At 45.5% G+C, this 25,227-nt stretch overlaps 1 protein-coding gene and 1 long non-coding RNA gene across 4 annotated transcripts; one reads left to right on the forward strand and one right to left on the reverse strand.

Moving 5' to 3' along the window:
- Positions 1-5,101: 5,101 nt before the first annotated feature.
- Positions 5,102-12,563, reverse strand: LOC119967548. The gene is made up of 3 exons (XR_005461016.1): positions 12,376-12,563; positions 10,735-10,945; positions 5,102-5,218 (listed from the first exon to the last, which is right to left on the reverse strand). It is a non-coding gene; the product is annotated as an uncharacterized LOC119967548 (long non-coding RNA).
- Positions 11,720-22,877, forward strand: lratd1 (LRAT domain containing 1). Of its 3 annotated transcripts, none has more exons than XM_038800243.1 (2): positions 11,720-11,906; positions 12,305-22,877. In XM_038800243.1, the coding sequence occupies exon 2, from the start codon at positions 12,346-12,348 to the stop codon at positions 13,165-13,167; it is 822 nt and encodes a 273-aa protein (XP_038656171.1). In that variant the 5' UTR covers positions 11,720-11,906; positions 12,305-12,345; the 3' UTR covers positions 13,168-22,877. The 3 variants fall into 3 exon arrangements, with proteins under 3 accessions (XP_038656171.1, XP_038656170.1, XP_038656172.1); XM_038800242.1 differs by having other exon boundaries at positions 11,727-11,878; XM_038800244.1 differs by lacking the exon at positions 11,720-11,906 and adding an exon at positions 12,110-12,138.
- The last annotated feature ends 2,350 nt before the right edge of the window (positions 22,878-25,227 follow it).

Below are 25,227 nucleotides of genomic sequence, written 5' to 3' on the forward strand. Positions count from 1 at the left end.
GCACCGATCCCTTCATGATACCTTTTGTGCATTATACAATAATTCAGACTCTGAGCAGATTTTCCACTAGCATCTTGCTGTGTGACTATGCCAAATGCAACATCTCATAGACTCACAGGATGCAATTTAATGGAAACGTTTCTAAGTGTGGCAGTGAGCGGGAACTACCGCAAGCTTCCCGAGGTCCTCACTGTTATAAAACGTTAATTGGTCCACTTAACGAGGCCCCATGGGCTTCAGGCCGCAAATGATGGTCCCACCGGCTGATTCACCAGGATCGTGCTTGCCAAATCCCTGCTAACAAGGGAGTGCAGCATTTAAACTGCTTCTGCACAGCCAATCTCACTCAGCTCCCAGCGATGCCTCTGAGGAGACCAGACCCATGAATTGGAGATGTCGACCTGGGCAGATTGTTGGGCGTTGTAGAGGCCAGACGGGGTGCCCTGTTCACTGAGGGTCTCGGAAGGTCTGTCACAGGGCACGCAGTCCCGTAAGAAGATCAACGACCTCCACCGGGCCGCGTGGGTTGGTTGGCACCGGACCCCCCCCCCCCCCCCCCCCACCCCGGAATGCACCTGGCACCGCCCCCACCCAGCTCCGTTCCGTTCAACGGCCCACCCATGTTCAGCAATGCTGCCCACACTGCCCCACCCCCATGCCACCCATCCTCCATCTCCCCAACCCCCATACTCCTCATCACCCCTTGACTCCCCATTCTCTCCATACTCCCCATTCTCTCCATACTCCCCACCCCCATACTCCCCATCCACCCCATATTCCCCACACCCACTTCTCCACATACCCCTCATCCTCCTGTCTCCTCATCCTCCTTACTCCCCATCCCACCACCCCCGCATATGCCCCATCTCACCCCCCCCCCCCCACCAAATCCCCCCCACCCCCGCAATGAATGACGCATGCGACTCACGATGCCCCTCGGGGACGTTGGCCCACAACAGACGGGAGAGAGTCCAGACTAGGTCTCCCAGTCTCATGTGGGCATAGCCGAGGCCCTGCGGGATGTTTAGAAGATTTAGAACAGTACAGCACAGAACAGGCCCTTCGGCCCTCGATGTTGTGCCGAGCAATGATCACCCTACTCAAACTCACGTATCCACCCTATACCCGTAACCCAACAACTCCCCCTTAACCTTACTTTTTAGAACACTACGGGCAATTTAGCATGGCCAATCCACCTAACCCGCACATCTTTGGACTGTGGGAGGAAACCGGAGCACCCGGAGGAAACCCACGCACACACGGGGAGGACGTGCAGACTCCGCACAGACAGTGACCCAGCCGGGAACCGAACCTGGGACCCTGGAGCTGTGAAGCATTGATGCTAACCACTATGCTACTGTGCTGCCCCAAGTCTCATGGATGTCTCCCAGTCTCATGTGGGCATAGCCGAGGCCCTGCGGGATGTCTCCCAGTCTCATGTGGGCATAGCCGAGGCACTGCGGGATGTCTCCCAGTCTCATGTGGGCATAGCCGAGGCCCTGCAAAATGTGGCCCAGTCACTGAGCAGCATCACCGAAGGTTTTGACACTTTGCTGCAGGCATTGAGAAGCTGCTAGGGCTGGTAGAACCAGCTGAAGTAGGGACAGCCGGGGTTTGAACCAACTGCCCCTCCATCCTTCGTTGAAACTCAGCGCCCTATGGGCACTGATCGGGAGGACGGGTGCTGGTGCCAGCCTGGAGCTATCCTACAGAGTGGAGATGGCACGCACCAGATCCCCTGAGATGTACCCCTTGACAACGGCACATCTCGGAGTCAGCACCAGGAACAGGGTCACACGGTTAGGTATGTCCCACTGACAAGTATGCCGGGGTCCTCTGGCCCCAAGAAGATGCCTGTCAGGGTCACTGAAGGCCATGGGAGGCGGTAGGCAGCAGGCTCCATCCACCTCTGATGTGCATCCTAGGGACACCAAGCGCGGCGGTAGAGCGTGGAAGGCTAAGCAGGGCGAGGATCATTGAGATGGCACTGGGGGGAGGGGGGGAGGGCTTGGTGTTGGGAGAGTGGGATGGCACCATCAGGGGATTGGGGCAGTTGGGGACACGTGTATAGCATTTAAAAAGTTGACCTCGATCAATCTGACGCTTCTGGCACTTTGTTCCGCAATGCGGGCCGAGTACCACTCCATGCCCCACACATGGAGGTCCTGGAGGGGGAAGGCTGAGGGGTGGGGGAGTGTAAGGGAAGGGGGGAATGACGGACGAGACTACATCCCATGTGAAGTAGCCCTCCGGACTTGTCGGACACTTGCCACTGCTGCCTGTCTTCTATCCATCCTGTGGGTCCTCCTGGGCTCATCTTCCAGCATCTTCTGCTCCCGTGCCTCCTCATCCCTGTTGGTGGTGGCCACATGTTCTTCCTCCTCCACCTCCGGCACATTGGACCAAGCTGTGCTAGGTAGTGGAGGACATAGCAGACTACCACCAAGTTGGCAACCCTCTGGGGGGTCAGTGCACCAGCAGAGCGCTCGAGGCATCGCATCTGCATTTTGAGGAGTCCAATGCACCGCTCAATGACAGCCCGGATTGCCGCAGGTGTTCCGTTGTATCGGGTCTACTTATCGTTCACTTACCTCCGTAGTGGCATCATCAGCCAGATCCTTAGCTCCCAAAAGTCGATCGGCCATCCTGGGGTGGTCCTTGAAGAGGCTGGGGATGTCCGACTGCCACAGAATGTAGCTGGCGTGCACACTCCCTGGGAAGCGTGCACATGGGCATGCATGATTTCCATATGGTGATACGAGTAGGACGTTCCGGGAGTGGCATCTTTTCCTGTAGAGGTGAGGCAGTTCCTGGAGGCCCAGAGGGTACAAGGTGACATGCATGCTATCTATTACCCCTGGACCTGGGAATCCTGTAAATGCCGGAGAATCTTGCTGCCCAGGCAGTCATGCACCAGGTCCATGACTTCACGGATGCACCTGTGGGCTGCAGCTTGTGAGATGCCACCCAAGTTCCCACCCAAGCCATGGAATGATCCTGAAGCCTCGAAGTTCAGGGCTGCGGTGACCTTGACGGCCACAAGGTCTCCTTCTCCATGTGTTTCCAAGTCCGCAAGGACATGGCAAAGGTGTCGCATGTCCCCTTGTTGAGGAGGAGCCTCCTGAGGCACACACTGTCTGTCATCTGTTGAAAAGACCAGCGATGCCTATAGACCTTGAGCAGTTGCCAGCCTCCCTCTTTTGGTCCTTCCTTGGCCTGATGAGCGGCCGGCTCCTCAGGGTGTGGGGTGGGCCCCTGAACATGAGCTGCCACATTGAGCCTCTGTCGCTGCTGCTGCCACTGCCTTCTCTGGCGTCTGGCCACCTGGCCTGCCAGCTGCGCCACTAGGGCAGCTTCCATGGGGTACAAGGTATCATCCATTCAGTGTAATAAGTATTTGGGAGAAGGTGTGAGATGGACAACCAGCGATGTCTTCCTCCCCGGGACCCTCCATTCCCCAATTGCTCCCCCATCCCTCCATATCCTCTAGCATCCAAGATGCCTTGCCCACGCATCCTTGGTTGCAGCGCGGGCCACCGCTCACTGGATCCCACACCCTATAGCCCAGACACCCACATGTATTGTTACCTGGACTGGGTGCTGGTCCCCTCCCCAGTGCACACACCATCCTCTGCTCACCGGAATGTCCCCAGTGCTGGGGCCCAGACCCAGGATATTTGGAATTTGCCACTACTTCCATGGTATTGCCTCCCGCAGTTTTCAGCCGCATGTCCAGTATTCAAGGTCTATTTGGGGTGCTGGGCAATAACTCCCACATGCCACATGGCACGCCTACCCATGGGTTCCGCTTGGGAGGTGTGAAGTGCTCACTTAACTATGATTGCCAATTCCTAATTAGTAATAGCCTTTGTATGCGCGGCCAGAGGCCTCAGCGGTCAGTGGGAGTTATGGGTGGTCGGTGGAACAGGCGGGCTGGGGTTGAGCCCTGAGGGTGTGGGACCAATGAAGGCAGCATATGAGACTGGAGGGGTCGTCAGTGTGGTCACCCATCTGTGACAATCACCGGTTTGCCCCGGGGGTCGTTGGATGGGGGCTTTAAGGTATGGCAGCGGGCATGGATTGAGAGGTTTGGGGATCTAGTCATCCAGGAGAGTTTTCCAACCTTGGAGACATGAGAGGAGTTTGATTTGTCGGGCGGAAACGGGTTTCGGTATCTTCAAGTGCGGGACTTTGTACCGAGACAGGTCCCAAGCTTTCATCGCCTCCTCCTGAGGGGACTACAGGATAAAGTGCTGTCAAAAACAGGGGTTGGAGGTGTGAAGGTTTTGGACATATACAGGGAATTGCTAGAGTGGGAAGGGGCCCCTATCCGAGAGGTGAAGAGGAAATGGGAAGAGGAGCTAGGAGGGGAGCTGGAAACTGAAATGTGGGAAAAAACCTTGAAAAGGGTAAATGCATCTTTGTCTGTTCGTTTTGGGCATGTCCGAAACTGAGGGAATTCTGGCAGGGATTTGTAGATGTTATGTTGGAAGTCCTGGAAGGTAGGGTAACTCAGAGTCCAGAATTAGCAATATTTGGGATGCTGGAAGATCTGGGGGCAAAGGGGGGGAGGGAGGCCGATATCCTGGCCTTCTTATCCTTGGTGGCCCGAAGACGGATCTTGCTGAGATGGAGGGACTCGGAGCCCTTGAAATCAGGAGTGTGGGTCAGCAATATGATAGACTTTCTCAATCTGGAGAAAATCAAGTTCGCTCTAAGAGGATCAATATAGGGATTCGCCCGGAGTTGGCAGGCGTTCATCGATTTCTTTAACAAAAACTGAACGTCAGCAGAAAGGGGGAAAAGGGAAAAAGGGGGAGGAAAATAGGAGGCAAGGTAATGTTAAATAAGGACAGAGAATTTAGTATACGGGTAATTGGGGATAGGGCAGGAGAAGTGGGGTATGTGGTTTATTGCTTGTTGTTATTTTAGGGGGTATTTTGTGCGTCGACCCACACGGTTGTTTTAGAAATGTCAATATGTTAAATTGTGAAAATTACAAATGCTTCAATAAAATATTTTCTAAAAAAAAGAAATTTACCTAAATCAAGATGCCAAATTAACATTAATGAAGAAAATAACAGCATTAAAGGAGTTCAAATCCATTTGTCCAGATGTTTTTTATTACTGGGATTTAAAAGAAGCAGGTGGGAATATTGCAGATGCCCGAACTATAATCTTCCAAAGCACTTTTGATTCAGGAACCATTCCTTTAGATCTGAAAATTAAACAGGAAGTAGGGTGAGGGATCAAACCAGTTAATTATAGCACAGTTAGCCTAACATTACATAGCAGGAAATGAATAGAGTTTATAAGTAATGATGAAATGATTGAACACCTTTAAAACTTCCAATAAATCAGAGAGATCAAGCATACATTTGTAAAGGTCATGCCTAATGAACCTAATTGATTTTTTTGAAGAGGTGACGAACTTAGCTGACAGGGGAATGTCTTTGGATGTTATTTCTATAGGCCTCCATAAGACATTCAAGAAAGTCCCTCAGAAGAGGCTGTTCGCTAATGTTGAAGCTCATGGAATTGAGGACAAATAATTTACCTGGTGAGGCGATTAACTGTATGGCAGGAGACAGAGGAAGAATAATGAGCAAAAACTACAACTGGCAAGATGTAACTAATGGCGCCACACAAGGATCTGCGTTGGGCCTCAACTATTCACTGTACTTATTGGTGACTTAGATGATGGAATAGAATTAATGAAATGAAAATGAAAATGGATTATTGTCACAAGCAGGCGTCAAATGAAGTTACTGTGAAAAGCCCCTTGTCGCCACATTCCGGCACCTGTTTGGGAAGCCTGGTACGGGAATTGAACCGTGCTGCTGGCCTGCCTTGGTCTCGTTTCAAAGCCAGCGATTTAGCCGTGTGTTAAACCAGCCCCGTACGAAAGTTGCATATCTACATTTGCCAATGGCACAATGATAAGGAGCACTGCAAGCAGTGTAGGTGGAAGCAGAACAATACAAAGAGGCTAATAAATCAACCGAAGGGGAAAACTGTAGCAAATAGATTTCAATGTAGGTGAGTGTGAGGTCATTCACTTTAGATTCAAAGAAAGCACACTTTGTGATCGGTAAAAATCTAGAACCAGTGGAGGTGCAAAGAGGCCTCGGGTCCATGTACACGAATCATTAAAATAATGAAACAGGGCTAATGGAATGATGGCCTTTGTGTCCAGAGGACTAGAATATAAGGGGTTTGAACTAATGTATTCAGTTCTTGGAGGAATTGGAATGTAGTTTACTAGAATTTCAAACTGCAAAGTGGTAATATATAAAGTAATGTATTCTCTGGAATTTGGTCAAAGATGAGCCATGATCTAATTGAATGACATAACAATTTTAAGAAGCTTTTCTTGTTGCTATATTCCAGATGTTGAGCGTTCAGAAAAACAAGCTTTTATGCACCCCTTGTGCTAGTTAGTTTCCCCCTCATTTTAAGACTGGCGGATGCTGTTCTTTACATTTCCTGCTTTCATTTAGAAATCTTGCAGTATCTCCTCATTTTGTAATTTAACAAAATAACATTTTTGATCAAACAGTTCTTACGTCATTCAAAGTATTAACTTCCTTGCATGATCAACAAATCTGTTACCTTATTTTTTAAAAATTATTTCTTACGTAAACCATAAGAAATATGAACAGGAGTAGGTCCTTCGGCCTCTCAAGCCTGCTCCGCCATTCGATAGGACCATCATTGATCTGACATTCCTCACCTCCACTTTTCTGCCCTTTCCCCATAACCCTTGATTCCCTTGCTAATCAAGAATCTGCCTAGTTCAGATCCACAACCCTCTGAGAGAAGAAACTTCTCCTCATCTTAGTCTTAAATTGGCACCCCATTATTCAGAGACTATTCCCTCTGGTCCTGGATTCTCCCAAGAAGGGAAGCATTTTCTCAGCATTTACCCTAACAAGCCCCTTAAGAATCCAATATGTCTTAATGAGATCATCTCTCATTCTTCTAAATTCCAATGAGTAGAGTCCCAACCTGTTTAACCTTTGCTCATAAGACAATCCCTCCATTAAGGGCATCATGAAGCGTGGACTTAGGCAGGGTGTTCTTTCCAAGGGCAGGTGCAGACTCGATGGGCCGAATGGCCTCCTTCTGCATGGTACAAGAACAAAGAACAATACAGCACAGGAACAAGCCCTCCAAGCCTGCACCAATCACATGCCCTATCTAGACCAACCGCCTGTGTCCTTCTATACCCCGTCTGTTCAAGTGCCTATCCAGATAAGTCTTAAAGGTTGCTAACGCATCTGCCTCAACCACCTCCCTTGGCAGTGCATTCCAGCCCACCACCACCCTCTGTGTGAAAGACTTGCCCCGCACATCTCCACTGAACCTTTTCCCCCTCACCTTGAAGTTGTGCCCCCTTGTAATTGTCATTTCCACCCCTGGGAAAAAGCCTTCAACTGTTCACCCTGTCTATTCCCCGAATAATGTTATAAACTTCTATCAGGTCGCCCCTCAGCCTCCGTCTCTCTGGGGAGAACAATCCCACTTTATTCAATTTCTCCTCATAGCTCATACCCTCCATATCAGGCAACATCCTGTTAAACCTTTTCTGTACTCTCTCCAAAGCTTCCACATACTTCTGGTAGTGCGGTGACCAGAATTGGACACACTTCCTCCCTCGTAATAACGACCTGTTGTAAAGTGTGTACACATCCCTCTGAAACACCACTAATCAACATGTCCCTCTCCTTTGTTAATACCGATGCAAAATACTCATTAAGACCTCACCTACTTCCTCTGGTTCTACACATAATTTATCTCCTTTGTAGGGTTCTATGAACTTCACATTTTCCCACATATACTGCATTTGCCAACTTTTTGTCCACTTACTCAATCTATCAATATCTCTTTGCAAGCTGTTTGTATCCTTCTCACAACTTGCCTTTCCCCCTATTTTTGTGTCATCTGCAAATTTGGCTAGAGTACATTTGCTTCTTTTCTCCAAGCTACAGTAGTCCCCCGTTATAACGCGGGTGTTCGGGTCCAAGACAGCCACCCGCGTTGTAACCGAGCCGCGGATATCCAAGATGGCGGATATCGAAATGAATGAACGAGAGGAAACATCGCTGACTATGCTGAACTTTGCTGAATGGAAGGGCGTTTTAAATAAGAAACAGCAAAGTTCGTTCAAGTCTTAAATCAAGTTTTAAATGTATTAAAATATATACAATAATATACAGTATACATACAATAATATACTTAAAATTGTACTTACACACATATTTTTTAAAATCATTTTAAAAAGTCTGTGAGTTTCCTCTGGCACATCCCCTTCCTCATCTTGACTTGTGCTTGTCTCTGGAGGTTCTTCAGGTGCAGGATGTATATCGGGTCGAAGTCTTGCTGCTCTGTGTATGCTATGAGCCACTTCAGGTGCGTGATGGCATCCGAGTGGCTCTTTGCCACTGTGGGCTGGGGTTCTTCTTCTTCTTCTGCCTCCTCTTGGGTGACCTGGTCGATGATCTCCTCCTCTGTGAATGTTTCTGCGGGTGCCATGTCATCCTCTGCTGCTGCCCATATGTCCACCCAATCCTGGAGTGTTAGGTTCTCATCCAGTTGGTCCTCTAGCCTCTCCTCAGCTGCCCTGATCTCTGCTTCAGTAAAGCCTACGAAATCCTCTTCATCCGGGTAATGTTGGGGTCGTGGGAGTGCTGCTCCTAGGGCCTTGTTCCAGCAGTTGGCGATGGTCTTCTCTGTCACAGCTCCCCAAGCCTTCCCTGCCAGATAACAGGCATCCTTGATGGTGATGGCTTTCAGGTAATCTGGGACAGTGAGAGGAGAGTCTATCATTTCCAGGATCAGTTCCTTTTTGTACACAGACTTGAAGGTCTGAATGATGCCAGCATCACATGGCTGGATCTTGCTGGTGGTGTTCTTTGGGAGATAGAGCACTTGGATCTGCCCATCCCTGGTCTTGAGAACATCTCCCTGAGGATGGGCTGAGCAGTTGTCCAGTAGGAGTGTGGCCTTCTGCGGTAAGTTGCGGGCTCTAAGGTGGTCCCTGACACTGGGTACGAAGAACTTGAAGAACCACTCCTCAAATAAGGAAGCTGTCATCCAGGCTTTGCCAGAGTTCCGGTAGGTAATGGGTAGGTTCTCCATGTTGATGTGGTGAAAGCATCTAGGAGACTTGAATTTGCCCACAATCAATGGCTTCAGCTTGTGTGTTCCCGTGGCATTGCTGGCAAACAGGATGGTGAGCCTGTTCTTGGCTTGCTTGTACCCCAGAGTCTTGTAGGCATCATCCTTGACAGCTAGGGTCTTGTCAGGCAGCATCTTCCAGTAAAGCCCTGACTCATCTGCATTGTAGAGTTGCTCTGGGGTCAGCTCCTCTTGCACCATGTAGTTCTTGAGGATGTCGGGAAAGGCTGCTGCGGCTCCTGAGTCGGCGGATCTCTGTTCACCACTGATGGTAACTGCACCTATCCCATGTCTTTTCTGGAACCGATGGAGCCAACCCTTGCTGGCTACGAAATTGCTGTCCTCTGGGTGGAGTTGGTGATGGAACTTCTCAGCCTGAGTCCTGATGATAGGTCCAGATAGGGGGGTGCCACCAGACTGTTCCTGGACAAACCAGGTGAACACAGCCTTCTCTAAGTTACTGTCACTAGCGTTCCTTGCCTTTTTCCTGCTAAGCCCTTCACTCTGAGAAACTGTCCCAACATATGCTCTTAAATTGGGCTCATCTTTCACCCACCCACGGAGGGTTGACTCTGGTACACCAGTCTCTCTGGATAATTTTGCCTTCGTTTCCCCGTTTTGAAGCCGGTCTATCAAATGTATCTTTTGACTCACTGAGTAAGACTTGCGCTTAAACATTTTGAACGACAGCAACTGAACTCGAAGATACCGGCACTGGAAAAGGTATCCCTTTTATGGCTGTGTAACTGGGCTAATCGGTCGCGGCTACTCATCGCGGCTAATCGTTCTACAGTACAGTGATCATCGCTGCTAATCGGTCTAATCATCGCGGGTAATAATCGCTGCTAATCGGTCTAATCATCGCGGGTAATCATCGCTGCTAATCGGTCTAATCATCGCGGCTCAAAAAGGTGCTGTTTCAAAAAGAGTTTAAAATGAGTCAAGTAAGTTGGGGTCCATAAACCCCCCCGCCGTATATCGCGAACCGCGGTATTGCGGGGCGCGTTATAACGGGGGACTACTGTATTAATCTATTTTGTAAACAGTTGCAGTCCCAGCACTGATCCCTGTGGAACTCCACTGGTCACACAGGCTGCCAACCTGAAAAAGAACTCCTTATCCCCACTTGTTGTTTCTGCCCATTTGCCAATTCTCTATCCATGCCAATATACTATCTCCAACACCATGAGCTCTTATCTTATGACCTTGTCGAATGCTTCCTGGAAGTCCAAATACAACACATCTACTTGTTCCCCTCTATCCACTCTGGCTTCCTCAAACAACTCTAATACATTAGTCAGACAGGAGTAATGCTGACTCGATTAGATTATGATTTTCCAAATGTGTTGCCATTCATTACTTCCTTAATAATTGATTCCAGCACTTTTCCAACAATAGATGTTCGGCTAATAGCCTTTGGTTACATTCTACAAATATGTCATCCAGAAGTAACGATAGTTTTTTTTTACGAGTGTTAACTGTCCTGTTGTATATATTAGCATTCGCGCGACTTCTGTTTGATATTTGCGCTTTATTTCCATTTGTTGCTTTTACCTCAGAGTAAGAGTTCGGATTTTTGCAGCCGAAAGGCTTTGGAATTTCATTTTCAGTAATTTGACGAATATAATTTTCGACATAAATTATGTATAGTACTCTTTTGTTAGAAATGTAACGTTACTTATAAGTTTAGGGTGAAAATCAATAATGCTACTTTTGGTATTTGAGAAGCTTTGCCGCCGTATTCCTCGTGCTTTCATGCCACCGGCTGAAAATAAACGAAGAACAGTCGCTCCATTAACACAGGCGTTTTCCCTTTTAAGGGTTTATACAGAAGTAGGCAAAAATCATAGTGACAGTAATTGAATAATTTTGATTTCTTAATTATGCAAGTTGAAATTGCCTAATTCACTTTCTGTATTAGACTTGCTAATGCTCGAGGTGAATTTGCCTTCTGAAATTTACAGTAACATTTCCGTGTTGAGAAAACCGGGCGGGTCAAAGTAGGCCGGTTTAAAAAAAAACTCTCTGGGAGACTGACTTCTTTTGGTGTTGTTTATAGGTAGGCTCGGTACAGAGCGTGAGCAAAACATTTGTGGAGCATTACTTGGGGTTGACTCTCGCCCCTGCGAAGAATTTACACTGCAGATGTAAGAACATTACGGTAAGATGTCCTTCCAATGCGATGACTCTTTTGTCGAGGAGCAATGTCATGGGAGTAAAGGCACTTCGCTAAGTAATTTATTCTCAGGTTGATCCTATAGTATTTCAATCGAAAGCGACGGCAATTGGAACCCCCTTTGGTTTCCGCAAAAATCAAGCGACAGGAGAAAAGGCGGGAAATGCTTGTCTTTTTAAGTAGTTGCAATAAATATCACCCTCCCCCCCCCCCCCCAACAACAAAAAAAATCATCGGCAGTGTTGGAGCAGCGAAAGCGCTCTGTGATCCGATTGAACAAGGGTGTCTCCCTGGCTCCCCGCCCCTTCAATCGGGAGCCGGGCTGCCAGTTTGTTTGATTGACAAGCCGGGACGGAACAATCAGGGACTCCCAGCGGGGAGTGTGGGGTCGGGGAGCAAGCGAATGAGTGAGGGCGGGAGGCGGGAGCCCGGAGCCGCCACATGTGCAGCGCTGAGAGCGGGCTGTCTCACCTAGGACAGCGCGGATGGAGGAGCGCTGAGAGCGACCAGCCAGATCGCCAGGTAAAGCCGCGCTGAGCGGGGGCGCCAGGTAAACGCCAATAAAACCCTGTTTATAGAAAAAATAATCCAAGATCACACACCAATGTATTTTAAATTGGGGCGGCCGGCGGGGACTCTCACTGAGCCTTGTCTGAGGGAAGTCTCCCTTATGTATATTTAAACAGTTGGAAGCGAGCCAGACTCCAGGTGAAATTTGCCCGGAGAATAAATCTATTGATAGATTGACTTTGTTTTGAAGGGAGGCAAGAGGGATTTTAAAGGTGCGCTTTCTTTTTTCAGCGGTAAATTGGTTCAGTTTATGTATAAACCAGAGTTATGTGAGTTTTATTCCTCTGCGGGAATTGCCCGGTGTGAGTGGGGAGGGGGCTGTGAAGGGGGGACAACTGGGAAGAGCTACATTTTGTGCCTGTGTGTCTTGTTTTCCAGGTGACATTTCCTGCCCTTGCGTCCGGCTTGATGTGTCATTGATGGGAAATCAAATCGATCGGATCACCCACCTGAGTTACAGCGAGCTGCCCACGGGCGACCCTTCCGGCATCGAGAAAGACGAGCTGAGGGTGGGGGTCGCCTACTTTTTCTCGGACGAGGAGGATGAGGTGGACGCGGAGCGGGCTCCGTCCGAGCGGCAGTGGAAGGAGTCGGGCGCCGGGCAGGACGAGGCGGCGGCTACCGCGGTGGCGGCGGCGGGAGCGGGCGAGCTGGAGTACTCCGCCTTCTGCCGCCAGGAGTGCATCTTCTCCAAGCTGGGCGGCAGCCAGGACCTGACAGTGTACCCGGTCAACAGCCTGCTGCCCAGCTGCCGGGCCGGCGACCTGCTGGAGCTGCCGGCCGGCGGCCAGCCTCCTCACTGGGCCGTCTACGTGGGCGGCAGCCAGGTGGTGCACCTGCACCCGGGGCACCGGGAGATCCGCCAGGAGCACCTGGCCGAGGTGGGCGGCGGGCGCCTGGGGGCCCGCGTGGTCAACACCTGGTACCGCTACCGCGCGCTGCCGCCCGAGCTGGTGGTGCAGAACGCCCGCGGCCACCTCGGCCTGGCGGGCCGCGACATCTGCTGGAGCGACTCGGAGAGCTTCGCCGCCTGGTGCCGCTTCGGCAAGCGGGAGTTCAAGGCGGGCGGCGAGGCGCAGGGCGGCGGCGGCCGCTACTTCCTCAAGCTGCACCTCTCCGACAACTGGGTGCACACGCTAAACTTTGCCAGCTTGGAGGATTTGATCAGGGAAAAGCGCCGCAAGGACGCCAGCGGGAAAATACGAGTGCTAAAGGAGCTGTCCATACTGAATCACAAGTAGCACGTTTCTTTTCTGCGCTTGTTTCCAACTTGTCCCGGCATGTGCACACCCAGCCGCCTCCACCGAGGGGAGGGGGAAAGAGTCTCCAAGGGGATGGCAGCATCCCTGCTGCGAAGCCCGGCCTGAACTGAAGGGTTACCTGCTCAACTGACTTATCCAACTGGCAGAAAACACGGAGACCCATTAAAGGTGTGCACTTAACCACGTACATTTTCTAACTGCCAATTCTTACAAGGCCCCCGCGTTTTTGTGTGCCAATTGTTCATGTTATGGTTTCAACCTCGGACACTGCAATATTCCTATTCAGAGGTGATTTTAATGTTGTCCCTTAGGCTGGCCTCTGCAGAAATCCTCCTGTTCCTATATTTTTTTTTGTTCAACGTTTTTGACCTTTATGTCCAATTTCTCTGGTGGGATGGCAGGGGAGAGAGAGTTGCATTTTCAGTATTGGAAATAGCAAACCAAATGAGAGGGGCAGTGTTCAGCTTGGAGATTCTGCCACTCCATTTCAATGTGTATATTCTTGAATGAGTGTTGAGGGGATGGTGTATACAGCTCTCTACGTTCCATTACTTAGAAAAATAGCACAGAAATAACATTGTGAAGATGGCATAAACATGCCAAAAAGATGAGTGTGTTCTTGAGCTCTGGGGACTGTCTGTCACTTGGATCTCTTGTCATCGTCTTGCAAAGCACTTTGAAATGACAGGGCATATCAGTGCTTTGAAATGACAGGCATAATAGTGCCTGTGAGCCAGGCATGCGCAGCAGCGGTCACAAGAAACTTGAGCCATGCACATCTCATTTAGGTGGGCTACAGGGAACCAGCTCCAAATTATTTCTCAATGTGCATCTTTGGGTTGCGGGAATGCAAGAGTAACTTATTGGAGAATATTGTTACTGTACAAATGTGAAAGGATTGTGTGCGTGGCAGTCCCCTCTGGTTTGCTCTGTTTCCTCCGGAATTTTTTGCATTGGCCTGTGGAGGCAGTGTAGCTTTGGCTTACTGGAGTGATCCCGGGATTCCAAGGGTTAAGAGCAAGGGGTGATTTTGAATGAAATTTTGAAGATATTAGAGAGAAACTATCTTATTATCTGGTTCTGGAGTGTCAAGATGAGGGAGATTAGCCAAAAGTAGTCAGATCTTTTGGGGATGAAATTAGGAAACACAATGTGGTAATTGTTAGGAATTCTCTTCCAGAAATGGCACCTGATACTTGACAAATTAATAATAAATCTGAGATTAATAGATTTGTGATATCCAAAAATATTTTATGATGTGGGGTTAAAGTTAGGCTGCCAGTATCTGATTGTGTGACAGAACAGGCTTGGGGGGGGGGGGGGGGGGTTTGAAATCACCTGTGCTCCATGTATCATCAACCAGAGATCTTATGGGTCAGTGGAGATATCTGGCCATTTGACATCTAATCCAATACTGTGCCGTCTACAGGAGATCTCTGGCTTGCTGGAGCAGAGAAAGCTGCAGTGAGGCTCTTCAACCAATCAGATTGAATAATGTTGCTCCTAATTATTATCATTAGGATGAGAATGGGTAATTATTCAAAGTTCATACCAATACACTGATCTTTATGTAGTTCTAGCAATTACGGTTTTTGTAGAACAAAATCTAGGCGATTCTTTTGTTGGACTGGCGCAGCTCATTGAAATCTCTACGGATCTTTTAAATGCTACTCAAGGTTAATTCACCAGGCAAGTTGAGGATCCTTCTCTCACTGGTTAAGACTTATGATGGGATCCTTGCATTAGAATTGGAAATTTTTAACATCTTTTTATTTTTAGTTAATTAAAAAATCTAGGTTGTAATGGGACAGACTGTAGGTTGTAATGAAACAACTACTTGTTTTCTCTTTGTTGTAATTTATTTGTTTTGTAATAGATGCAATATTGTCTGTGCTGTCACCTGTTGTGTTGTTCCAGTACGCTGCTGGGTTGAATTATTGGCAAGACTGTTTGACACTGCAAGTACTGCAGTCATGTAGTTTGACACCGAGCCCATTTCTGGTTGAAATAGTAACGTGAACAACCCCATGCCCTGGGAAAGAGTAGGCTTCCTCTTTTTTCATGTAGTTAGAGTCATTAATAAATGCACTAAGTGCAGCCTTTTGCTCAGAATTTGTTTTATCATGCAAGATCATTTAACCAGGTTTGTTCTTTTAACATTCAAATATTAGGCAAGCACTTAAAAAAACAAACTGTCATTCACTGTTTTCTACACTATCAGTTCTGAAGTAGCAGTCTGGAATATTATTGGAACAATTGGCACATTCTGTAATTTGATTTAAATATTTTGCCGTTGTTATAGAACCAGAGCCCAGTGTTAACTAAACCACAGTCCCTTGCCATAACATAAACCAAAATGAAGTTAAATCTACATTAAAGGCAATTGTCTCTTAAATTAATGGAACCATCAAAGCAGGAATTGCCCATTTAACCTCTTGTGCTTAAATTATTGTTTTCATTTGTGCTTATTGGCCATTTCACTAGCAGTGCTTGTGACCTAAAATGTTATATACTAGGACTACAGCAAAGAAAATGAGTAGCAAAGTTACCAACACCCTTATTGTACTGCTGCCTGCCCAAGATTAATTTTTGCCCCAAATAGTTACATCTGACTGCCATATATCCCAGAAAATATATTTTCTATCTTCATGGCTAATGCTAAAACATTACCCGTTTGGTCAGTTTTTAACTGGTCTAGGACATGATTCCAATCATCCCGCAATTGTCATAAGACAGATTAATTTTAAGGAATAGGCGGCTCACTAGAATCGAGCAGAAAGGCACTTTCTAGAATATGTCCCCTTCTGAGCTGACATTGGTGGTCACTATTTGTATTGTTCAATTAAACAAAACTAAATTCCAGTCACACTGTTATTGAACCTAGCCAGTGCCAACAGATCTGTGATAAAGAAATCAGCCCCTGTGAAGTAATAAACAAAAAGGACGCTCATAAATAAAACCCACACAGTATTTTCCATTGGACCCCAATGAAGCAGTTAGAATTTATTAGTTAAAGTTAATCCAACTGGAAAACAGGATATTTGAAAATGTTAGTTTAAGGCCACCTTGTGTTTTCTGTAAACAACGTTATTAAGCAACTGGAACCTGGTGACTTCATGCATTCATATGTTAATCATTGCTGGTTTGCACTGCCCTCACAGACTGAACACCTGCTTAACCTGATCCTGCGTAAGCCACAGCATTTCTGCACTTTAGTCAGAAATTGTGGAAGTCCAACGGTAGAAACCAACCCCATTTTCTACTTTGATGAAGATAGATGGTCAGGTGTGTTTGTGTTTTCTTTTCCTGACGGAACACCCTAGCCATGAATTCGGCAGTAGGTTTTATCATAGATTTCATTGGTAGATTAAAGCAGACTAAGCCACTGATCCACATTTCCTTAACTAATTTAGCCAAATCATCTCAGTCAGATTTGCATAGCGAGTGAAGCAGAACTCCTGTTACAATTGTTTAACTGGGTTCATTATTTTTGATTAATCTTGTTTATACTCGTACTTGTACACCAGGGAAAGCCCAGCATCTCCCAGAATCCACCTTTCACTGTTTCATATCCTGGTGTGAACTGATCAAATTAAGTCTTGTATTGGAATTATTAAAACGGCACCACACAAAGAAACTGCATTTTCCGACATATATTCTCCCTGCTTGTCTCCATTATTATAATAAAGACACTTCCACAGGCTTTTTGTCCTGCAGGGACAAGTAGATGCAGCAAACTAGGTGAATCTACCATTCAGTCCAGCATTGGAACATGTTAGACACACAGCCAACTTGTCCAGGACGGTAGCAAAACATGAGATAGTGAATTAGCTTGCCCACACAGCTCGTTTCTTTTTATCAATAGTAATCAGACAGCATGCAAAATTGGCTGCTGATTTCCCTATCATCCATATTATGCAACTGCCTATGATCAATTAACACCTGAAAAACCCACCACTGAAATCAAGAAATTGTATTAGTTTAGCTCTTCAACATGGTGAAACATTCCAAGGCACTTCAAGGAGTTTTATCAAACAAAGAAATCTGTAACCTTGTCACACAATTGGAGGAGTGCAGGGATCTCGCAGGTTAAAATTAGAGCTTGGTGCATTAATTCAAGCACAAGGTTCTCCAGTAGGAGCCAGTGTTTATACTGGTTTTAAAAAAAGGAATATTTCTGTGTATGCTGTTACATGGTGTACGACCTCTAACTGTCCAACGATAAGACTTTGATAAAAGGAGCTCCCTCATCCTAGCCTAGTTCTACAGGTTTTAACTTTTTTTTGCGTCAAATTTCAGCCAGTCTTTTACCCATATTCTTAAGGGGTGACAAAGAAAAAGTGGAAAATATTTTTTGGTTTCTTGTGGCTGTTTTTTTTTTCATTTCAAGTGAGCAATTTCACAAATGAAAAGTTGATGTTTTCCCAGTGATATCATGGGGGTAGGTGCCTGCTGGAAGGGGCTAACACTGTTCTTTTGGATCCTCTTTTAAGAAATTAGAATGCCTTGAATGGTGCAGATTTTCCCACATGGACCTGATGTAATAAACCCCTGCCATTAAAAAGATTGAGTGTTCAGGAAGCAGCTCGTGATAATTGCTGGAAACTGCTGTGGACAAATTATTCGCACCTTCCCCCTCGCCATCCTGGGGCATAATGGGCAAGGCAAGAGGCCCCAAATTAATCTGCCATCTGCAAATAGATGAGCTGTGTCTGGAGGCTGACAGACACTGACAATTTGCCGAAGGTATTGGAATGAGGCTCAAAGCCCAATTTTGAAGCAGTATTGGGCCCTCCAATTATGGGGTGTGCCTTTGACTATCGACCTGGAATTCAGCCTTAAGCAAACTTATATAAAAGACTATGTTTTAAAATATTGTGTTGAAAATATCAGATTTGACTTTAAAATCCCTAAAATCAGACCGAAGAAAAATATCTTGATTAATTCTTTCTGAATACAAGTATTGAAAAATAAATAAAATAGAAAATGCTGGAAATACTCAGCAGGCAAGGGCAGCATCAGAACCATTGTGATGAAAGGCCCTTGACTTGCAATATTTATTCATTCTGTTTCCCTCTTCTCGGGTGCAGTCTTTCTGCTGAATATTTCCTGTTTTTTTTTATTTGAGATTTCTAGCATCGGCAATATTTTGCTTTTGAAAAATAAATAGTTGATCTATATTGAACATGCGTTTCAGTTCCAGTTTAGTAACCAAGTTAATTGGATTCCAAGATGGAAGGTAGCAGCTTATATATGTGAACATAAACCGTAAGTGGCTAAATGCCTCAATTAGTATGAAGTCCACATCCACACTGCCCCAAGCTTTTACCTGCCTAGTAATTGCTTGTGAAATTAGCAAGTAAAATAATTTTACTATTTCCAAATCCATTCCAAATATGAGCCTAATGGAACTGATATTTTGTCTATATTGGCTGCAACTTATATTTTGCCTATAATTGCTGCTTGGATTGTGATTTTTGTACTATGGATTGGTGCAGTGATGTTCATATCTAGATCAGAATAATGCTGACATTAAGTATGTGGTTTTTGTTTTTTTGGGCTGGTTTAGCTCAGTTGGCTGCACAGCCGGCTGGTGACGCAGAGCAAGGCCGACAGCACCGGTTCAATTCCCATACTGGCAAAGTTTACTCTCAACTTTGACCCTCGCCCAAGGTGAGGTGATCTTCAGGTTAAATCACCAGTCAGCTCTTCCCCCTCAAAGTGAACAAGCCGCCTATTGTCATCTGGGATTATGGCAGCTTTACTATTTGGATAACACCATTCCAAGGCAAAATGTTGCTCTTTATGTTTTTCAGATCAGTAATTGACCGATGCACCATTTCAGACCACAGTAGCATTTCTACACTTGTTCAATTACATCTTGCTGGCATCAGTTTAGCTGTTCAGCGTGTCTTTTGTACCTTGTATTTGACAAAGGAGGTGTCCATATTTAATGGATGGATGGCTAAATATAAAAGATCAGCAGTAAAGGAAATTTGCACTTTTTTTGTGAAGGCACTGTTCCATTTTTTTTAAAGAGATCCATTTTTTGAGATCTAAGCACTTTTGAAATGAATTTCAAATCGGCAGAGAGAATGGAGCCCTGATTTTCCTTATTGGTGCGTCATCTTAACAAAGAACTAGTGGAACATGGAAAGCAAAATGATGACCTGATCTGGCCCTGGATCGTGTCTTCTTTCCCCCACACCTCAAGTGCTTTCTGGTATATAATGCATTGGCAAGGCATTTGATGCCGTGTTAGCTTAGAATGCAGATGTTAATGTTACACATGTCCCACCAACGGGAGCCTATTAATACTGGGTGGGAAAATTGCTGAAGTGTCCCTGGCATTTGGTGTTAGGTGCTGAAGAAAAGGGCGGATCTATGTCGTCACTGACCAAATCAAAACAGAAATTTAAATATAATTTGACCAGTGTTAAAAATTTTCAGCTGGTACCATTGTCTGGTGCCAAGACACCATATCATAGTAATCCAAAAATAAGGTCACAAATAGGATAGTCACACATTAATCAAGGAGGCATTTCTTTATCCAGAGTGGCTACAGAACTGCTACCACATGGGCGTGGTTGAGACAAGCTGACCAGATGAATTTGAGGGGGAAGCTAAATAAGTCCATGAGAGATGAGTGAATAGAAGAATATGCTGATAAGACAAAATAAAGCAGAGTAGTAGGTGAGTGCTCATATAAAGCATAAATATGGCAGAGACTAGTTTGGCCAAATGTTTTATTTTGGTGCTGTAAACTCCCACCCTGGACCACACGGCCTTGCTTAACATCCACGGCTAATTCTGGGGGCGGATACCAGCAAGTGCAGGTCCACATGTATCACTAGAGACCTATCACTAATAGTATTTACGAATAGGGGCAGCACGGTGGTGCAGTGGTTAGCACAGCTGCCTCACGGCGCCGAGGTCCTGGGTGCGATCCCGGCCCCTGGTCACTGTCCATGTGGAGTTTGCACATTCTCCCCGTGTGTGTGGATCTCATCCCCACAACCCGAAGATGTGCAGGGTAGGTGAATTGGCCTCGCTATATTGTTCCTTAATTGGAAAAAAAATGCGTACTCTATATTATTTTTTAAAATAGTACTTACGAATACAGGGTTTACTGAGAATGTGGTATATGACTGGGCTTATGCATTAAGTCTATGGTGCGTGTTTTAGGCTGCACTCCCTTAGTTTATTAACAAACCTTTTTTTAAAAAAAAAATAAAAAAAATTGTTTGCACTTCAGCCCCACACGTCTGGTCTATGGGCACATGAAGAGGGGCATGGTAGGGAAGGAGGAAGCTGGGCCTGGCGAATGTCGCCATTCACAGGTCAGGCAGTGGGTGATCGAGAGGGTCATCCATTTGGATTGTCTGTCCCTCTTCCGTGGCTATGTTCGTGGCTGGGTGTCCCTGGAAAAGGAGCTTGCAGTCATTGCCTTCCGTGCCTGATGGGCACTGCAGGGGCTGGAGTGCTTTATCAATCCTCTTAATCGCACTTTGATTTGATGTTTGTTAAGTTTTCATTGATCTTTGTTTTGTTTGGGTAGCGTCCCTCTCAGGAGGGGCCCTTTTTTGTTTGTTCCTAAGTTTGTTTCTTTTCGTATAATTGTTTGGAGTCCAGAGTCTATGGGTTAACCAATTGTCCCTAACTAGTAGGATCTGTGCAGTTAACCTGATGAGGCATGATTAATTTACTTCAGCCTTCGGGGCCCTTCTGTATAGATGCACTGCTGATACAGCTGTCAGAATTCCACTTAATTTGAAGCATTAAGGAACATGGGCCTTGACCCATGCAAGCAAATTCCACAGGAGATCAACTAAGGTACACTTTCTGAATGAAGTTCAATACTTCAGTTAAATAAATGGGTTAATGCCTGATAATATACAGAGGAAAGCAGTATGGGCATGAGATTTATTGGTTGTAAAATGAACTTTGTTTACAATAGGTAACCACAAACAAAATCCTGATTATACAAAGCAAAGAGGTTTCTTTTCCTTGGAATATCTTAATGTTCCAGTGAGAAACTGCCCATTTTGATTTGCAATATCCAGCTGCAGCTTTGTTTCTGTTTGCGCTTTTGGATAGTTTATACCTTAAGGTCTGAACAAGTCTGTATATATATTTGTATAGCTTCTCTCAAATTGCACAGTTTTACACTACAAGAAGTATAACAATAATTGCAACATACCCAGTAATTATATGAGAGGAAGTAGCTGCTTCATTTGGATATAAAAGTTAGCTAATTGTGGTTTTACCCTTTTAGAGTAATTGAAATTGACCATTCCACTGGAGTGTCTTATCTGAATTTTGCAAATAATTTTTCAACAGTAGAGAGTTTTTTCAAAAACCATTTCATTTAATTTATATTCAGTTCTTCAAGGAGAACTGCTGTCTTGCAAGGCAATTGTTTTCATTTATAAACACAGTGGGAGTAAATTTCACTCTCCCAGGAGAGATGCAAACCAGCATTTGGATCAATATCACCCGTTTTACACTATTGTTCAAAGTCATTTGAATTCCATCAATTTCTGTTTCATGCATAATGATGAGAAAGTTGCATTTCTCTATATGATGGTTGATTGCTGTCATTTTAGCTTCTTGCATTTCAATGTTCAAATTAACTAATTTGGAAAAAGTCTTTCAATAGTCAACTTTATTTGACAGATCGCAAGGTAAATACAGACGAGGAAGGCCATTCAGCCCATCTTGGCTAAAGAAAGAGCCCACAATTTCTGAACATAACCAGCTGTCTTAAATGCCTCCAGCAGTTTTAATGCTCGTTCCATAAATATTCTCTAATTTTAAATGGCTCATCATGTGGAAAAACGTCCTAATCAATGTCATTCCTAAAATTGCATTTTCCCAGTTTGAATTGGTGTCCCCTTCTTTTGTGGCAAAAACTTTTAAATTTGAGTTCCAAATTTATCTTTTTAATACTGTTTACACATTATATACATGTCTGTTGGGTCCCTTCCCAGTTACTACATTGCAAGGATGAAAAGCCAAAGTTTTATCAATCACTTTCCATAATTCAACCGTTGTCATGAATAAGGCAGTTTTGGTCTCTAACCCATTTTCAATATGAGTGGAGCAATAGCCTGACCAAACCCAAAGGAAAAAACGACTGTTGTCTTCACATCTGCTTCCATTTTGGTCCAGATCTTGAAATAGGGAACCAAAGTTCTGCAAGAAGCAAGACCCTCGACCCTGGAACAAACCTAACAGATAAATGTTCAGCAGGGATGCAAAATTTTGCCAAATCAACATATTTTAAAGGAATCTCTGGAGTGTGCTGTTGAAAAATAAATTGGTGTTGCATTGTCCTTTCAGAATATTTTTGGGAGGGCAGGATGAGCATAATAGCTGCATTCCTGAAGAAAAGTTTTTGAAAACATATTTAAATGAAGCGCACACTTTTGGGGAAGCTTGACACCCCTTTTTAATTGGCATGTTCAGCTGGAATGTCCAGTTTCTGGGGAAAGCAAGTACCAAGGGGGTGCGGGTGTCCAATGGTATGGAAGTAAACTTTGGTGACATTAATGGTTGTAACCCTTTAAGATTTGTAAATGGCTTCTTTGGCTCTCTAGTGTACATGTGTCTATCACCATTTTTTTCTTTCAACCTACAGTATGTTACACTTGCTCCCAATGATGTGCCCAATTACAGATTTGATCTAACACTTTTGCTTGTTAATGGTTGTTTTTTCCTCCTAGGGGGCTTTCATAGAGTGTAGATCAGACATTTTACATGTTAAAGGTTTCACAGTGCCTATTAAAGCATTTTTTTTCACACATCATCTAGCACAGACTCTCTTCTACAATCATCTTCTGTTTCTTCTGTCACAGCTATTTTATTTGAAAACTATTTTCATACAAAATATATGACCAGTATATTTTTGAAAATCAAATGCATTCCGCTTTTTAAAAAAAAAAATGTATTTTATTACAAACATGTATCAAAACAGGTTACAGAAAATAAACATCCCGGGAATCATACTTCCCAACAATCAACCAAACAGTCTGTACAGATTTTCCCCCTTTTTCACTGCCCCCACCCGACGAACAGCTCCTCAGCACGGTCACAAACATCCCCCACCTCTTTTCAAACTCCCCCGCTGAGCCCCTTAACTCATACTTTATCTTCTCTAACCGCAGGAAGTCGTACAGGTCACCCAACCATGCTGCCACACCAGCAAAATTTGCCACCATGCAATCAGAGGGGCGAAGGCTAAGACATCAGTCTTCCTCTCCGTGAGCTCCAGCTTCTCTGAAACCCCAAATATCGCCACGAAATGTTCCGGGTCCACCTCCTCCTCCACTGTCCTGTCTAAGACTGAACACTCCCTCCCAGAATCAGCCCAATTTTTCGCAACCCCAAAACATGTGCGCGTGAGTCGCTTGCACCCTCTCTCACTCATCTGCTACTGCCTGAAAGAATCCACTCATTCTCGCCCGAGTCATATGCACCCTGTGCACCACCTTAAACTATATCAGGCTCATCCTTGCACAAGAGAAGGTCCTGTTTACCCTTTGCAGTGCCTAACTCCATTCTCCCCAATTGATCTCACCTCCCAACTCCACTTCCCATTTCACCCTGATCTTCACCACCCGCTCACCTCCCTGCTCCCCCAGCCACTTGTACATATCCCCAATTCTTCCCTCCCTTTCCACATCTGGGAGCAGCAGTCGCTCCAGCAGGGTGTATCCCGGCAACCCAGGGAAACCCCTCCAAACCTTTCGTGCAAAGTCCCTAACCTGCACTCACTACCCCCTCGGCAGCTCTATCCTCTTCCTTAGCTCCTCCAACTGGCGAACCCTTCCTCCAAATGCAAACCCCTCACCTTGACCAGCCCCACGTCCCTTCACCTCCTGTATACACTACCCATCCCACCCGGCTCAAGCCCATGATTCTCGCACAGCGGTGTTGGCACCGACATCCCTTTCATCCTAAAATGCCTCCTCAGCTGATTCTATATCTTCACTGTACCACTGGGCTCCTTGGATACCTACTCGGGGCCATTTGCAACACTGCATTCGACTTTTTGGTGCCATTTATTATTTCAAGTTTAATTTTTAATGATGTGGTTCCTTGACATAGGTGAGCATCACTTCATGATGCTTTTTTTATGCCATGTCTTGCATCAATTGAACTGATGTGTATTGTTGTTAGCTTGCAATGTCAACATTGAACCTAAAGTATCTAGCATACCATGGCTATCCAGTGTGTACAGCTCACTGAAAGCCTATGCATTAAAGCCAGAAAGGCCATGGTATTTAATCGGCATCTCAAATGCAACTGGAGTGCCTGATGAGCACATCAAATATATATTTTGGATGAGTGCTAAGAGGAGGCCCTTATGAGAAATAAATTGATCAGCAGCAATGTAGCTCTCTAGTTCCAATAGCCCCTACCTTTATGCCTTCACTGGTCTCCATATGGTCAGACAAAAGAAAGGAGTTCTTGAGTAGCGGAGATTGTTATGTTAGCCAAAGCTTGATGGTGTTGCAGTGGTAATCTGGAGATCCTTGTTGGCAGCTGTGGTCCAACATATTGCCTCTTCTTCGTTGTGGCATTGCCAGTGCATGTGCATTGCAATATCTAAATACGATGACTTCAAACGATAGAATTGGGTCAGCTTATTTGAACATCGAGGTGGTCAGTCCCTTGGGAGCAGGGTCAACATTATTAACCCTATGTCTTATTTTAATCAAAATATAACAAATGGAAATGTAAAATCATAAACAATAATTCTTATGTTCTCGGATTTAAATGCAATAACAGTATTTACATGTATTCTGGAAATAAATGCTGCCATTCATTTTGCACATTATACTGCCTTCTAAGTTACATTCATACTGCTGTAAAAATGGGATATTGTTTTCACGGTAATAATCAGCTAGATGGTATAACTGACACCTCTTAAGAGCCATTGCCTCAATCTGAAAGAAAAGGAATGAAACTGAAATGCAGAATGTTTGGTTTTTCCCATGTGCTGAAGTGTTCTGATTTTCACATTTGATCAGATTA

This window comes from Scyliorhinus canicula, chromosome 6 (genome assembly GCF_902713615.1).
Source record: "Scyliorhinus canicula chromosome 6, sScyCan1.1, whole genome shotgun sequence".
Taxonomy (NCBI): domain Eukaryota; kingdom Metazoa; phylum Chordata; class Chondrichthyes; order Carcharhiniformes; family Scyliorhinidae; genus Scyliorhinus; species Scyliorhinus canicula.

What these genes read in the sequence shown, in the direction of transcription:
- lratd1 (XM_038800243.1), top strand. Translation starts at nt 12,346, where the DNA reads ATGGGAAATCAAATCGATCGGATCACCCACCTGAGTTACAGCGAGCTG.